General features: G+C 39.7%; 1 protein-coding gene across 3 annotated transcripts in view; it reads left to right on the top strand.

Annotated features, from left to right (window-relative positions):
* The window catches only part of THSD4 (thrombospondin type 1 domain containing 4), a 1,053,272-nt gene that overhangs the window by 859,175 nt on the left and 176,010 nt on the right, over positions 1–18,087 (top strand). For all 3 annotated transcript variants that reach the window (XM_077263867.1, XM_077263869.1, XM_077263868.1), the window contains one exon: positions 5,447–5,651. In XM_077263867.1, coding sequence (XP_077119982.1) covers positions 5,447–5,651 — 205 coding nt within the window. The remainder of the gene's footprint in view (positions 1–5,446; positions 5,652–18,087) is intronic.

Raw genomic sequence — 18,087 nt, 5'->3', positions numbered from 1 at the left:
TATTAACCTGCAGATTAACCCTATATCTAGTGGTGAATAACATTATTCAGTATGACCAGTTTCCTCTCAGATGGAACGTGTCCATAAATTTCATTTTTACATTGATGTGCATTATGATTCTTTTATGGGGCCATCTTGCAGCTCTTTTACAGGCTGATTCTGGGCAACATCTGCCTGAAAAAAGATGCTGTGTGCATATACTCTAAGACTTCTGTAGTCTTGTGGATGGGACTAGTGCTATGAGATCCATGACCAGCCAACTTTTCTTTTCAGCAGAAAGTAAAGTTTGAAGAGAAGGAATATAAACCAGCTCACCCGTGATGCATAAGCTGAGTTTCGGGAGCACGGACCCGCTGTGTCCAGGCGTGTAGAATCCAAGAGAAGAAAATGTCCAGCTTAATCATGGTCATGATTAAGGGAGCTTAGTCTCCAGAAACATGTTGAGATTCTTACCCATATGGTTTGTGCGGAAGTTTGTATCCTCCATGTTTAAGTTTGTGAATAAAGAAAACTTTTTTTCACGGATTCGGTGAAGCTGGACATTTTCTTCTCATAGGCCGGTGTCACACTAGCAAGTTTTATGGACGTATGAGAGGTGCAGAAAATACGGATTGCATACGGTACAATGATTCTCTATGTTCCAGCTCCTATCTGCCATATTTTACTGATCCGTATTATACGGTCTTGTACGTCCGTAGTAAATCACAGCATGCTGCGTTTGTCTCCGTGTTGCGCAAAAAAATCGCCAATCAAAGTCTATGGGGGCGAGAAAAATACGGATTACACATGGACCAGCAGTGTGACTTGCGAGAAATACGCAGCGGTGTTCTATAGAAAAACCAGTAATTCAATTGCCGGCTTTTTCTTTCTCCTTCACAAACCCGACAGGATATGAGACATGGTTTACATACAGTAAACCATCTCATATCCCTTTTTTTTTTGCATATTCCACACTACTAATGTTAGTAGTGTGTATGTGCAAAATTTGGGTGCTGTAGCTTGTAAAATAAAGGGTTAAATCGTGGAAAAAATTGGCTTGGGCTTGGCAATTTTCTCCGCCAGAGTGGTAAAGCCAGTGACTGAGGGCAGATATTAATAGCCTAGAGAGGGTCCATGGTTATTGGCCCCCCTGGCTAAAAACATCTGCCCCCAGCCACCCCAGAAAAGGCACATCTGGAAGATGCGCCTATTCTGGCACTTGGCCACTCTCTTCCCACTCCCGTGTAGCAGTGGGATATGGGGTAATGAAGGGTTAATGTCACCTTGCTATTGTAAGGTGACATTAAGCCACATTAATAATGGAGAGGCGTCAATTATGACACCTATCCATTATTAATCCAATAGTACGAAATGGTTAATAAAACACACACACATTATTTAAAAGTATTTTAATGAAATAAAGACACAGGGTGTTGTAATATTTTATTATACTGGTAATCCACCTGAAGACCCTCGTCCTGTAAAAAAGGTAAAAAAAATCAACAATATCCCATACCTTCCGTCGTTCTGTCAGTCCCACTATGTAAATCTATCTGAAGGGGTTAAATCATTTTACAGCCAGGAGCTGTGCTAATGCAGTCGCTCCTGTCTGTAAAATGTTGTGAATGAATGTAATGCAGGGTAATGTCCTGTAGTTACCTTGAGTCATGGTGATGTGCCCCCTGCTGGACGTCCTCATATCGAGAGTGGGAATTTTTCCCAGGCTCGAGTTCATATGAGGACATCCAGCAGAGGGTGCATCACCGCGACTCAAGGTAACTACAGGACATTCCCCTGCATTACATTAATTCACAACATTTTACCTTTTTTACAGGAGGAGGGTCTTCAGGTGGATTACCAATACCATAGTATTGGATTAATAATGGATAGGTGTCATAATTGACGCCTCTCCATTATTAATCTGGCTTAATGTCACCTTACAATAGCAAGGTGACATTAACCCTTCATTACCCCATATCCCACCGCTACACGGGAGTGGGAAGAGAGAGGCCAAGTGCCAGAATAGGCGCATCTTCCAGATGTGCCTTTTCTGGGGTGGCTGGGGGCAGATGTTTGTAGCCACGGGGGGGCCAATAACCATGGACCCTCTCTAGGCTATTAATATGTGCCCTCAGTCACTGGCTTTACCACTCTGGCAGAGAAAATTGCGCGGGAGCCCACGCCAATTTTTTCCGCCATTTAACCCTTTATTTTACAAGCTACAGCGCCCAAATTTTGCACATACACACTACTAGCATTAGTAGTGTGGAATATGCAAAAAAAAGGGATATGAGATGGTTTACTGTATGTAAACCATGTCTCATATCCTGTCGGGTTTGTGAAGGAGAAAGAAAAAGCCAGCAATTGAATTACCGGCTTTTCACATATCTCGCGCTGAATTAAATATAAATACAGTATATATATATATATATATATATATATATATATATATATGTGTGTGTCTCAATGACATATATATGTGTATATATATACTGTATATATGTTTTAACGAACATTTGAGCACATAAATCCTTTAGATGTCGGTTTTGCAAGCCTGCGAGAAAATATCGCAGTACGGATGCCATACGGATTACATACGGAGGATGCCATGCGCAAAATACACTGCCGCACCCTGCCTACGGATGACATACGGATCACTATTTTGGGAACATTTCTGTGTATTATGGCCGTAAAATACAGATCGTATTTTCATACACTGAGTGTGACGCCGGCCTTAGAAAGTAAAGTTGACTAAATAAATATAGTTATCTGCCCCCATTTACAAGCATGCTTAGTCCATCGCAATGTATGTGTCTATTGCCACATGGACATGGTACATCTCCCAAGGAAGTGAAGGTATTCCCAATTCATTATGCAGATATTTGGAGACATACATACTGACCTCATGAACATTAGATTATGTAACTTGTATCTCCAGCCTTATTGACTCTACTAACAACTGCCTGCTAGGGTCCCCCATTGGACCTCCTCATTCCTCAATTCATTAATTGCAGGCCTTTCATGATTTCCTACCTCTGTCTCTGATTGACTCCTTTTACTGAAAGGGTGGATTGATTGTAATAGTCTGCTTATGGGTAGGCAAAAAGCAGCGGGATAATGATTTCATTTGATGCAGGTTCACATGGCTCCCGCAGCTAGTGGCAGCAGTTCCACCAATAATATATTAGCAAATTACTATTTAACCCTTTAACCCCTGGGCCATCTTTCATTTTTGCGTTTTCATTTTTTGCTCGCCTTCTTCCCAGAGCCATAACTTTTTTTGTTTTTACAGTCAACATGGCCATGTGAAGGCTTGTTTTTTGTTTAACAATTTGTACATTTGAACTACACCATTGGTTTTAACATATCGTGTACTGGCAAATGGGAAAAAAAATTCCAAGTGCGGTGAAATTGCAAAAAAAGTGAAATTCCAAAGTTGTGTGGTTTTTTTACCATGTTCACTAAATGCCAAAACTGACCTGCAATTATGATTGTGCAGGTCATTACGAGTTCATAGACACCAAACATGTCTAGGTTCTTTTTCTATTTAAGTGGTGAGAAAAAAATCCAATCTTTGGTAGAAAAAAAAAGCGCCATTTTCCGAGACCTGTAATGTCTCCATTTTTTGTGATTTGGGACTGAGAAAGAGCTTATTTTTTGCACACCAAGCTGATGTTTTTATTGATACCATTTTGGTGTAGATATTGTCTTTTGATTGCCCCTTATTGCATTTTTTGCAATGTAGCGGCAACCAAAAAAACCCATAATTCTGTTGTTTTGACTTTTTTCTCATTATGCCGTTTAGCAAATGGGTTAATTATTTTTTTATATTGATAGATCGGGCAATTCTGAACGCAGCAATACCAAATCTGCATATGATTTTTTTATTATTTTATTTTGAAAAGGGCAAAAAGGGGGTGATTTGAACTTTTATATTTTTTTAATATTTTTAAAAACATTTTTTTACTTTATGCATGCTTCAATAATCTCCATGGGAGATTAGAAGCTGCAGTTGTCCGATCAGCTCTGCTACATACAGGCGATGATCAGATCACCTGTATGTAGCAGAAATGCTCACTTGCTATGAGTGCCGACCACCAGGCGGCGCTCATAGCAATCCAGCTATGCAACCATAGAGGTCTGCTGGAGACCTCTGATTGTCATGTCAACCCATCGGTAACCCACAATCACATGATGGGGTCACCGATAGGCGGGATTTCCGGTGCTCTCCCTGGAAGCCTTAGTTAAATGCTGCTGTCAGAGATTGGCAGCGGCATTTAAGAGGTTAACAGCCGTGAGTGAACGCGATTCCACCCGTGGCTGTTAGAGGCACATGTCAGCTGTTCAAAACAGCTGACATGTGCTGGGAAAGATGTGGGCTCAGAGTCAGAGCTAACGTCAAAGGGAGGGATTCCGACGTGGGCGTACTATTACGTCCAACGTCGGAAAGGGGTTAAAGAGACTCTTGTCAGCAGGTTTTTGCTACCTCATCTGAGAGCAATATGATGTAGGCAAACAGAAGCTAATCCAACAATGTGTCACTTAGATTACTGGGTGCAGCAGTTCTGACCAATCAGAGCTTTAGATTTTGAGTTAACCAGAGCTGAGAAAGCAGACCCCGCCTACACCAAGCTCTCCATGTACAAAGTCTATAAACAGGGAGGTGCTTAGTCCGGCAATGTTAATCTCTTAATGATAAATCCATTACAGTTAGTAAACAACAGAATGAAATTTGACAAGTGACACATCCCTGAATTCTGTGTTTCAGCCTCTATCTCCTGCTGTCTTCAGATTACATAGCAAAAACCTGCTGACCCATTCCCTTTAAGAAAAATATATTCACAATATATTGCCAAATGTACTTTTGAATAGAGTTTGTCTATGTGAGATTTCAAACCAGTTTTCCAAGAAGGGTGAGTAAAGCTAGATGCACAGAAATTCCTAGTACTGATTTACTTTTGGTTCTTGGAAAATAATTTCTACTCACAGAAATAAAGGCTATTATTGGTATGTGCTGTGCTTTTTTCCTATGATAACCAGACTTCTGCCCTCTTTCTCCTGTTGGTCGTAATCCCATTAGGTGCATAAATTGCATTTAGTTGTAGCACCTGATATTTAATCACACAGTATCTCGTGCTTTGAAATAATATATAGTATCCACCTCTTTCTGATGCTTCTTGTGTTTTCATTGAATTCAATGTCATATAATACAGCAAGAAAACCAAAATCATAGTAATTGATACAGTATCCTGGAGACATCATCATGTGCTCTTGTATACAATATTTGTATCTGATGATCCAGTATAATAAGTGAACTGGCTATAACTTTTAAAGCACAAAATCCAGAAACAAAAGGTTTCTTGACTAGACTAGTCTTCATCTTGACAGATAATTTCCATCAAGATTATAATGTCACATTTTTCTGATAATTGTTTTCTTCTGACACTGTATCTGTTTTCTTTTGCAGATTATTGGGTGTGATGACTTTTTGGGACCAGATAAAATGCTTGACAAGTGTGGAGTCTGTGGAGGAGATAACACAGCTTGTAAAGTTGTATCAGGCGTCTTCAAGCATGTGCTAACTAAAATTGGCTACCATAAAATTGTGGAAATTCCAGAGGGGGCAACAAAAATCAATGTTACAGAAATGACAAAAAGCAACAACTACTTGGGTATGTTATGTTTTCCTTCTGGTTTGACTCATATCTACCTACTTTTAAGAATCAGTTACAGGGAGCATGTAATGTTATCTTTGCAGACTCTACTTACACAGGTTACTCCCAGATTATTCACAGTTAAGTTATGGTACTATCATTGGGTTATTTAACAAAAACATTGAAAATTCTACTGTTCCGTTTATAAACTTGATAATTTAATTTTATAAAGGCTGGAATTCTGTTTTTTTGCTATGCAATTCTTCAAATCCCTTCTCAACATATCCCCATGTTTACATGCCTCAAAGGGTAACATAATGCATATACATTTATAAAGAGTCTTCCAAATAGGGATAGGGAATTTAGATTGTGAGCCCCATCGGTGACAGCGATGATAATGTGTGCAAACTGTAAAGCGCTGCGGAATATGTTAGCGCTATATATAAAAAAAAGATTATTATTATTCTGTTCTCACAGTGTATTTAGGTATATATACATATATAGGGTACAGAAAGTGTTCAGACCCCTTTAAATTTGTCACTCTTTGTTTAATTGCAGCCATTTGGTAAATTCAAAAAAAGTTCATTTTTTCTCTCATTAATGTACACTCTGCACCCAATCTTGACTGAAAAAAAACAGAAAAGTAGTAATTTTTGCAAATTTATAAAAAAAGAAAAACTGAAATATCACGTGGTCATAAGTATTCAGACCCTTTGCTCAGTATTGAGTAGAAGCACCTTTTGAGCTAGTACAGCCATGAGTCTTCTTGGGAATGATGCAACAAGTTTTTCACACCTGGATTTGGGGATCCTCTGCCATTCTTCCTTGCAGATCCTCTCCAGTTCTGTCACACAGGTGAACAAATCAAATGCATGACATCTGGAGCTGCGATTTATCTGCCATACCGCTCTTTGGTGAATACATTAATTCTAATAATTATAATTTTCAGCTTACGATTAATCATGATTCATCAAAAATTTCTTTTTTAGATTTAAAATTTAGTGATATTTCTGGAAATTATATTTCCTCCTCTATGTTTTGTAAACCGCTTGCTGGTAATTCCATTATGCATGTTAGGAGCAGTGATCCTAAACATGTTGCTAAATCAGTTCCTGTAGGTATGTTCATCCGAACTAAAATAAACTGTACTTATCCATTTGACTAAATACATAAAACTGATCAATTCAATGAGAGACTTTAAAAATGTAAATATCCTTTATGGAAGTTGAATAGAGCACATAACACAGTCAAAAATAAAGATCATTCAGAACTTATCAATTATAATAGATTGCACACAAACAAAAATAAATTTAATAAATCTGTTCTATCTACATAGCATAGTACTTAATTTTCCAGTATGAAACAGATTATACAAAAATACTTGCCCTTATTGCTTCAGGATGATGTTCTTGCTTCTATTATACGATCTGGCAGAGGAAAAATAGATAAAAACACATTGGGCAATAGCGTTTCACCTAATTTTTTTTTAGTCGCCACTCTCCCAAATAGGCATGGCTCAATTTGAAAGGATTTTTTTGGTGCGGAGCTCAACGCTTGCAAGACATGTAAACATCCACTTCAGTGCACAAATTTTTCTAATTATAATAATAGTGAGAATTACAACATCAAACAATTTATTCACTGTAGTAGTGAAAATGCAATATATTCCATAAAAGGTACTGTGAAAAAATGTACATTGGTTGTACATCTGATAAATTGAAAATCCGCATTACGGAATGTATGAATGACATTACCAAATATTAACTGTGGGGGTCATCAGGTCTCATCTGCAGCCAAACATTTTATTAGTACGCCAAAGACAAATTTCCCTTCACAAATTTTTGGTTTTGAAAGGGTTAATTAACCTCCTAGAGGTGGAGTCATGAGGAGACGCCTTTTGACCACAGAGGCTTTTTGGATATTAAATCTATGCACTTCCTTTCCTCAAGGTTTAAATTTAAGAAGTGAAATTGCATATCATTAGTAATAATATTAATATTTTCTCTTTTTTGTGTTTATACTGTATTCCTTTCCACTTATTATATTTTCATACATGTTTTATCAGTTATGCCCTATTTAGTTTTTATTGAACTACTTGTCATGCTTTTGATTTGTTTACCTTCGTATGTAGAGCTGGCATTTGTTCACTTAGAACAAGCTTTGACAAAGAGCCTATGTGTTACAGCAGAAGTCTGAGCTTTATAGTTCTACTAATACTACAGCACTGCTTACCAGAACTATCACACAAGGAAGAGTGTTCGAATTGCCAGGAAGTAAGGAGACTAAACTGATCCAAGCAGCTCAAGAGACAACTTCAGAATACCCATTTAAGTATCTGCCTGGATTTTTCAGTATTGTAGACACCATTAATCCTGAACAAATCCCAACTCCATTTGCTATCCATCTCTTTGGTGAACAAATTGCCTTAAGTTGCTACCAAATATCATCACTTCAGAGCACCTCTTTTTCTCCACCCAGTTCCTATGTTTTTCATGCATAGTTGAGTCACTTGGTCTTATTCCCATGTCAAAGTTATGGCTTTTTGGCTGCAATGCTTCCATGAAAACCACTTCTGGCCAGACTTCTCAGAACAGTAGATGGGTGTAGTTCGGTATCACTGGTTGCTTCGAGTTCTGAGCTGATGGAACTTCTGGACGTCTTCCGATTTAGAAAGTAAATAAGCATGATGTGTCTTTCTTCTGCTGCACTATGTGTTCTTGGCTGACCACTGTGTCTACAGACCTCAACATTGCCCATTTCATGATGTTCTCAATGCTGAGGAATGTATGTGTATACTGTGTGTATGTATTATATATATTTATGTATATATAGCATTATAAGCATTATATTTTATGGTGTGTTTTATTCAGAAGATGCCTTACAAAGAATGTAACTTTTCGTTTAAACTTCATATAGTCTCTTCATGTACATTATTGATTTCATAGATTTTTGTGAATCACAATTTTTAATTTTTATCCTTTATTGCTGAAAGCTAAACTATATTTGACATTACATTTCTATTATCGGTGGTGAAGGCATACAACTCTGAAATGTAATTGATTAAAATGCCTTATCAGACTTTAGTATATACCGATTGAGATAGAACAAAGGGAAAAGAATAGAAATATGCTGTATTTGAGGAACATCTTATTGCTCTTGCTTTTTTCTCAGATTGAAAAGGCATTCACTCTTACACAATGATCAGAAATAGTGGCAAGGCGATGAATGCAGCAGCCATGATAAGGGAAGACTGAATAAGACAGAACACTAAAGGAACTCTAATGAGAGAGGAAATGTGGAGGAACATTAGACAAGCTGTGAAAGAAAGAAAAAAAAATGGACGAGCAAAATAAGAGAAAAGCTGAATAATTTCTAAAGGGAAAGGCGGATAGGTATAGAGACACAATAAATTACATTCAGACTAGCTGCACACAGGCAATCTAAAATAATGATGGTGGCTAAGAACAGTTGAGAGTGTAGATAGTAACTGATAGACATAGTATTATTTAATTTAATCATCAATTATACATTATTAAATTACAGATGTAGCATTTGCTACAATCTAACACATACCATGTCTCAGCAAGATACCTTGAGGCAGAAAACTGTAACTGAACAACTTACTTGACATTTTTAATTGCTTGTTTTGCTAAGTTAAGCCTGGAATTCATGCAAAAGTGTTACCTTGCATCAGTTATGAACATGGAAGCAGAGTGACGTGGCTGGGCAATATACTACGTGGCTCTGTGCTGTATACTACATCACTGGGCAATATACAGTTATATAAAAAAGTTTGGGCACCCCTATTAATCTTAAGCTTAATGTTTTATAAAAATGTTTTTTTTTTGCAACAGCTATTTCAGTTTCATATATCTAATAACTGTTGGACACAGTAATGTTTCTGCCTTCAAATGAGGTTTATTGTACTAACAGAAAATGTGCAATCTGCATTCAAACAAAATTTGACAGGTGCATAAGTATGGGCACCTCACCACAAAAGTGACATTAATATTTAGTAGATCCTCCTTTTGCAAAAATAACAGCCGCTACTCTGCCGTCACTCAAATCTTCAGGGGCTTTCGGCGCCACCCCCTCCGCACTTTTTTCTCTTCAAAACCGGCGCCTGCGCTGTGTGTAAGCTCTGGCCGTGTGACGTCCCAGCCAGGCTTGCAGACTACGCCTGTGCGGGCATTGTGGCCACCCACCTTGGGAATCCCAGCCCCGCAGTGTGTTATGCATTATGCACAGTGCGGGGCTAGGATTCCTGGGCATGCGCACTGCGTGTGTCAGCCTGTCACCTAGGTCCCCCGCCTTACAGCGTCTGTATACTGTACTGTATACTGTACTGTATACTGTATGAGGAGGCACGATCAGCTGAATACAGTATACAGACGCTGTAAGGTGGGGGACCTGGGTGACAGGCTGACACATGCAGTGCACATGCCCAGGAATCCTAGCCCTGCACTGTGCATAATGCATAACACACTGCGGGGCTGGGATTCCCAAGGTGGGTGGCCGCAATGCCCGCACAGGCGCAGTCTACAAGCCTGGCTGGGACGTCACACGGCCAGAGCTTAAACACAGTGCAGGCGCCTGTTTTGAAGAGAAAAAAGCATGGAGGGGGTGGCGCCTAAAGCCCCTGAAGATTTGAGTGACGGCAGAGTAGCGGTTGAAGCTGGGGAGTGAGGACCCGCCTCCCTGGCTAAAGACAGGTATTTTGGCTAAGTTTCATTACTGCTGCACAAGTGGCTCTTTTAGTCTATAACAGCTGGAGGGGGTGACAGTGGCCCTTTAAGTTTGATGGTCGCCGAGCATGGACAGCCCTCTTCAAATGATCCCACAGATGTTCAATGATATTCAGGTCTGGGGACTGAGATGGCCATTCCAGAACAGTGTAATTGTTCCTCTGCATGAATGCCTGAGTAGATTTGGAGCGGTGTTTTGGATCATTGTCTTGCTGAAAGATCCATCCCCTGCGTATCTTCAACTTTGTCACTGAATCATGAACATTATTGTCAAGAATCTGCTGATACTGAGAGGAATCCATGCATCCCTCAACTTTAACAAGATTCCCGGTGCCGGCATTGGCAACACAGCCCCAAAGCATGATGGAAAACCACCAAATTTTACTGTGGGTAGCAAGTGTTTTTCTTGGAATGCTGTTTTTTTTGCCGCCATACATAATGCCTTTTTGTATGACCAAACATCTCAATCTTGGTTTCATCAGTCCACAGGACCTTCTTCCAAAAAGAAATTGGCTTCTCCAAATGTGCTTTTGCATACCTCAGACGACTCTGTTTGTGGCGTGCTTGCAGAAACGGCTTCTTTTGCATCACTCTCCCATACAGATTCTCCTTGTGCAAAGTGCATTGTATAGTTGACCGATGCACAGTGACACCATCTGCAGCAAGTTGATGCTGCAGCTCTCTGGAGGTGGTCTGAGGATTGTCCTTGACTGATCTCACCATTCTTATTCTCTGTCTTTCTGATGTTTTTCTTGGCCTGCCACTTCTGGCCTTAACAAGAACTGTACCTGTGTTCTTCCATTTCCTTACTATGTTCCTCACAGTGGAAACTGACAGGTTAAATCTCTTAGACAGCTTTTTGTATCATTCCCCTGAACAACTATGTTGAATAATCTTTGTTTTCAGATCATTTGACAGTTGTTTTGAGGAGCCCATGATGCCACTCTTCAGAGGAGATTCAAACAGGAGAACAACTTGCAAGTGGCCACTTTAAGTAGCTTTTCTCATCATTGCATACACCTGGCTATGAAGTTCAAAGCTCAATGAGGTTACAAAACCAAAAAAGTGCTTTAGTAAGTCAGTAAAAAGTAGGTAGGAGTATTTAAAACAAGAAAATGATAAGTGTGCCCATACTTATGCACCTGTCAAATTTTGTTTGAATGCAGATTGCACATTTTCTGTTAGTACAATAAACCTCATTTCAAGGCAGAAACATTACTGTGTCCAACAGTTATTAGATATATGAAACTGAAATAGCTGTTGCAAAAAAACAATTTTTATAAAACATTAAGCTTAAGATTAATAGGGGTGCCCAAACTTTTTCATATAACTGTACTTCGTTACTGGGCAATATACTACGTAACTGGGCAATATACTACGTGGCTGGGCAACATACTACGTGGCTGGGCAATATACTACGTGGCTGGGCAATATACTACATGGGCTGTGCAATATGCTAGGTGGACATGCATATTCTAGAATACCCGATACGTTAGAATCGGGCCACCATCTAGTATATAATAGAAATTTGACCTCCCTTATATAATTGGATATTACTCTATACTTATCTTGATATATGCACAGATATAAAATAATGCAAATATGTATATGTATATTCTATTTATTTTTGTATATTTTAATGGTTTTTCTCTATTGCTATTAAATAAAACAGATATATTTTTAAATATTCCCTGTCATCTTTCCGTTGGTCTGGTTTATGCTTGGTGCATGGCTTTTTATGATACCAAATGTGTATTGACAAAAATCCCAAATGTCCATCAATGATTGTAGCACCTCTAGCAATTACACTATGCTCAACATATACTACATAAAGCTGGGTTCTATCATCCTGGTTTTGCACAAAACTTCTTGTACCTCCAGCTTAGCTAAAAAATGCAATAAATCCCATGCAAGACTTTTTGGTATTTCAATGGAGTACGTATTATTTAACTTTGCTAGGTATATTCATGTTATAGGGGGACTTTTACTCGTCATTAATATGTCATTTTTTAACTGATATTAATACCACTGTTCTTCTGAATCTGGCATTGTTTTATATTTGCTCCGATCTCGCTCTGTTTCTGAGATATGACCCTATCTTACCTGTATGTAAATGAAGTTTTTCAGCAAACTGGATGTGATCTAATTCTTCTTTATAGGAGTTTCCTCGAGAACTCAGCTGGCTAAAAAAATAGTTTTGCATACAGGTAAGAGAAGACAATATCTCAGACAGAGAGAGGCATAGAAACAAGACATAATCAACACACACATACTCAGGAGATCAGTGGAATTTCCACTAGGTAAAAAGAAATACATATTTGTTTCAAGCAACATGTCATCTTTAAATGACCACTCCTACTTTTTTTTTACCAATGGAGTGGTGACATTAATCTAAGTTCCCTGCCCCTAGTAAAATACTTACTAGCCGTCATCTTCCTTTCTATTCATTTCTCCGTCTGGCCTTCTGCAGGTTGTGACCTGTTGGATCGCTCCAGTGTTTGCTGGGTGAACAGGAACTCACAACTCAATGTAAGTCTATGAGAGCCAGAATGAGGTTTTCATAGACTAACATTGGGAGCTTGTGACTGTTACCTCAGACTTCTGGTCAGTCAGAATTTGTAGTCACAAGATGGTGGATAGGGATTGGAGCGGCACTGGGAAGAGGTGAAAATTCAGACAGCGGCTGGTAAGTGTAATACTAGAGTCGTGGAATTTACACTAGTGCAGAACTCTAGTGCTGAAATAAACAATTTGCTAGAGTGATGCTTTAAATCCCTCTGCTGCTTCAGCTCTAATGCATCGATATTCATTTCCCTTGTCTGCTTACGTTGCTGCTTAATCAACTGCCTTTAGCTTTTTGCCTTCTCGCCTTTAAAAAGCATGTAACATATGCAATTATTTCTCTTTTGTACTGTACACTACCTATTGATATGTGCAGGTTCAGACTGCCTCACAGGGGAACAAGTGTATTCCCAATGGGCCCACCCACCCTGGGCCCATCCACCCACCCTCCCTGGGCCCATCCACCCACCCTGGGCCCATCCACCCACCCACCCTGGGCCCATCCACCCCCCCACCCTGGGCCTATCCACCCCCACCCACCCTGGGCCTATCCACCCCCACCCACCCTGGGCCCATCCACCCCCACCCACCCTGGGCCCATCCACCCCCACCCACCCTGGGCCCATCCACCCCCACCCACCCTGGGCCCATGCACCATACTTATATGAGCGGTAGTTGGCAAAATACACTTGATTATCTATGTACTGACGACAAAGGCAGCATGTCACCATTTATTTAACAAGCTATCTAGTTTATTATTGGACAAAGGCATAGCTTGTAGTGAACAAAAGTAATGTTATATTTGCATGTCGCTGAACAGTCAATACTATTGGTGGGCCCTTTTCACCCCAGTCCAACGAGTTGTACTTGTGAATGACATCATTCATTTAATCATGTGATTTAGTGGAAAGTGTGAAATATTTTTTTGAATGCAATGAAATTGCAAAAAAAGTGTAATTCCACAATTGTTTTTTGTTTTTTATTTACCATGTTCACTGTACAGAAAAACTGACCTGACAATATATTTCTTCAGGTCAATATTATTATTGCAATATTTTAATTGGCAAATAAAGTTTGTAAAAAAAAACCCCAAAACACAATTTTGCTTGTGTTGTCATTCTTCAAAACCCATAACGTTTTCAATTTTTAGTCATTGGGGCTGTGTGAGGGCTTTTTTTTGTGCCCTACGCTGAGGTTTTATTGATACCTTTTTAAGGTAGATACTATGCTTTGATCGCCTCTTATTGCATTCTTTGAAGTGTTGCACTGTCTAAAAAAATATAATTCTTACATTTAGATTTTTTTTTATAAATTGAAACACGCGACAAATGTTTTCTTCAAGTAGAACATTTTTTATTCAATAAAGTGCAAAAATACAGTCCAGCAAGGAAATATACAAATAAGTAGTTCACTTTTGGAGCATACTACTATCTTAAGCAGACATTGCTGTAGATCACATAAGAAACTCCTACTTGCTGAGACACTGCAGGGAAGAACAGGACATTCGCAAGACATCTGCTATCATGTTATGGGCGCCAATAGGCTTTCGTAATGACGCACCTACAGTACATGCTGGCATGATGAAAATTCTGTTGTCGGAGATTTACAGCAACATTTAACAAGTTGATAGCTGTTGGTGAAGGCTGTTAGAGGCAGATAATGGCTGCAACTTTCTTAGCAGATAAGGACTGTGATATTCAGGCTCAGTTTCTGAGCCCACATCTAAGGCAGGCAGTTGGAAAGTAAGTGTACATCATGACTGGTTAAGTATATTAGGTGCTACTGAAATCACAACTCCAGCATTTTTCTTTTATTGCAGCGCTAGAGTGGTGCTACTAATGTAAGTTCCCTGCCTGTAGTCTAATATTTACCAGATGCAGCTGTCATCTTTTATCGGCGCCACTTTGTTTGGTCTACAGCAGTTTGGGACTTTCTGAATTGCTCTAGTGTTTGCTGGATGAGCTGAAGTTCACTTTTAAATGTAAGTCTATGAGAGCGAGAAAGAGGTTCTCATAGATTTACAATGAGAGACTGTGACTTTACCTCTGACTTCCTGTCAGTCAGAAGTTGCAGTCACAAGATGGTGCTGCAGGACCGAAGTGGCACCTGAAAAAGCTGAAGACAGTTGGTGGCAAGTAATACTAGGTGAAGGGACCTGGAGTGGTGCTTTAAGATGTACATAGATAAAGAGACACTTTTGTTAGTTATATTGTCATCTGCTCAATAAGCAAGATGCGAGGTAAATCAGATACCCCCCCCAACATCTGGCATTGAAGGGTATGAGAATGGACATTTTGATATCCATGGTAACGAGAGTGAACCTTTCATATTTAGGGTAGACTGAAGTAGAGTAAATTAGAAGTAAATTAGTTGATGTCAGAATTTATGATAAGGATTAGGATTAATATTTTAGAATATGTGAGATTAAAATGGAGAAGGAGAAAGTATGATATACATAAAGTACACTGGACTTAGTTGGGCAAATAAGGCATATCTGATTATAAGTACTTTTTATAATACTGTTTTTCTCTTCTCCATTTGATTTATGTAAGTACTTTTAATGCCATAGAAGAGAAAAGTATTCTAGGAGGGAGTGATATCTTTATTGGCCAACCAGAAAAATTGTATTTGTAAGCTTTTGGAGCACATAAGCCTCTTCATCCAACCTCTGCATGTTTTGTACAATTGTTTTGTAAAACTGCCTGATGAAGGGTCCTTTATGCTTCCATAAACTTGCAAATACAAGGGGGTATTCAAAAGAGAAAGAATCTTCTGGAGGGTGGGTCGCTTGTAGTATAGGCTTCCACCACTAGGTATACGTTTAGCTACAGTGATTTTTTTTTTTATGAGTTGTTCAATGTTTTGCCAATTTCATAATTGCTGATTAACATTGTCATGTTGCTATGAAGTTTTGCTTCTTTTTGGGGAAAAAAAGCATCAGAAACAGTTGACGTGGCGCCCCACTTTAGGGATCCACAGGGGAATTGTCCAAGCTTGGAAGAGAATTAGTATTGAATGTACAATGATAACTGCTGTTTAATTGTACAAGACAGTGCTACTTTAGTAAGAGCTACAAAATCTTACAAAACCTTGTGAGTTCTCTTATCTGATGCAAAGTTTTATTTTTTTAAAAAAGGTCACATTAACCCCGTTCTGCCATCCAATGTACTATTCCGTCCATGTGACCTGGGCCCTAATTCCCGTGGACGGGATAGTACGTCACATGCGATCAGCCGCGCTCACGGTGGGAGCGCGGCCGGGTGTCAGATGATTATCACAGCTGACACCCAGTACTAAACAAGATCGGAGCGTTCCAGTGGCATAGAGAAGCATCGCGCAGGGAGAGGGCTCCCTGCGTGCTTCCCTCAGAACAACGCAATGTGATCATGTTGTTGTGAGGGAGGTGGTTTCTCAGTGCCTGCTAAAAGCAGGATCAGAGAAGCCTCCTTCACTGTCTGTCAAATCGCTGATCTGACATAGTGCTGTGCAAAGTATCAGATCAGCGATCTGACTTTATACAGTGATGTCCCACCCTGGCACAATGTAAAAAAGTATTAAAAAAAATCTTATACTGTAACTGTGTAAAAATATATATTTTTTTTAAATTCCTAAATTAAGAAAAATAAATATTTTTCCAATAAATACATTTCTTTATGTAAATAAAAAACAATAAAAGTACACATATTTAGTATCGCTGCGTCCATAACGACCTGACCTATAAAACTGTCCCACTAGTTAACCCCTTCAGTGAACACCGTAAAAAAATAAATAAAAAACAAGGCAAAAAACAATGCTTTATTATCATACCACCAAACAAAAAATGAAATAGCACGCGATCAAAAAGATGGATATTAATAAACATGGTGTTAGGGGTCGAGTTCCCGCCTCTGCACAGGGGGAGTCTCGGGCTATCTCCGCTGTGGTCTCCCATTCTTCTCCTGCCGCAGTGGAGCCTGCTCAGCGGAGACATCGGTCAAAGCGTCTCACTCAGTCTGACTTTGTGCAAAGGGTTACTGCTGCTTTTCCAGCTTCTGTCATTGAAGCCAGTGCTGGGCAGCGGCGAGCAGATGCTTTTGGGACTAAGTCTTGCTTTTCTCCTTCTGAGCATGCCCAGGGTAAGATCTCTCATTGGAGATCGAGGGTCACATGCTTGGATACTGCAGCAAAGCCCATTGGTTCTCCAGGAAGGTCCTGAAGGTGCTCAGGCTCTGTGGCAGCCTCTCATTGGTCCTTCTAGGAAGGTCTTGTACTTGCTGCAGCTATATAAGGTTCGCATGAGCCGCCATACAGCATCATCAGCGAAAAAATAATAAAATTATAGCTCTCAGAATAAAGCGATGCAAAAACAATTATTTTTATATATATATAGCAAAGGAGGCCAGACTTCACTAAATAGTCAGAGGATAGAAAAGGGAACTATGCGGTCAGCTCAAAAGACTACAAAAAACCACGCAGAGTAAGCAAAAAGACTCCCCACACCGACTCACGGTGTGGAGGTGCCACTCTGCACCCCCAGAGCTTCCAGCTAGCAAGGGAATATCATGATAGCAAGCTGGACTAGAAATTAGCAGTACTAAGAAATATATTCAGGAAGCAGTAACAACAAATGAACTAGCAAAGACTTAGCTTCTGCTGGAGTAGACAGGTCCTCAGACAAGTCCAAGAGAGATCTGAACCAATACTGAAACATTGACAGCTGGCATGAAGTAACGATCTGAGTGGAGTTAAATAGTTAAATAGGGAAGCCAGCAAGCAATAAACGAGAGCAGCTGACAAAGCCAACCTCAGTGACCAGCAGTTCCGCTCAAAGCCACCAGAGGGAGTCCAAGAGCAGAACTAACCAAAGTACCATTCATGACCACAGTAGGGAGTCCGAGAACGGAATTCACAACAGGTTAGGGTTGGAACTAAAGTTAGGATTAGGGTTGTGGCTAAAGTTAGGGTTTGGGTTAGGGTTGGGATTAGGCTTAGGGGTGTGTTAGAGTTAGGTTTGTGGTTAGGATTATGGTTAGGGCTGGGATTAGGGTTAGGGGTGAGTTGAGGTTAGGGTTGAAGTTAGAATTGGGGGGTTTCCACTGTTTATGCACATCAGGGGTTCCCCAAACGCGACATGGCGTCCAATCTCAATTCCAGCCAATTCTGCATTG

Source organism: Ranitomeya variabilis, chromosome 5 (genome assembly GCF_051348905.1).
Source record: "Ranitomeya variabilis isolate aRanVar5 chromosome 5, aRanVar5.hap1, whole genome shotgun sequence".
In the NCBI taxonomy this organism is placed as follows: domain Eukaryota; kingdom Metazoa; phylum Chordata; class Amphibia; order Anura; family Dendrobatidae; genus Ranitomeya; species Ranitomeya variabilis.
This window is presented reverse-complemented; position numbering and strand designations above follow the sequence as displayed.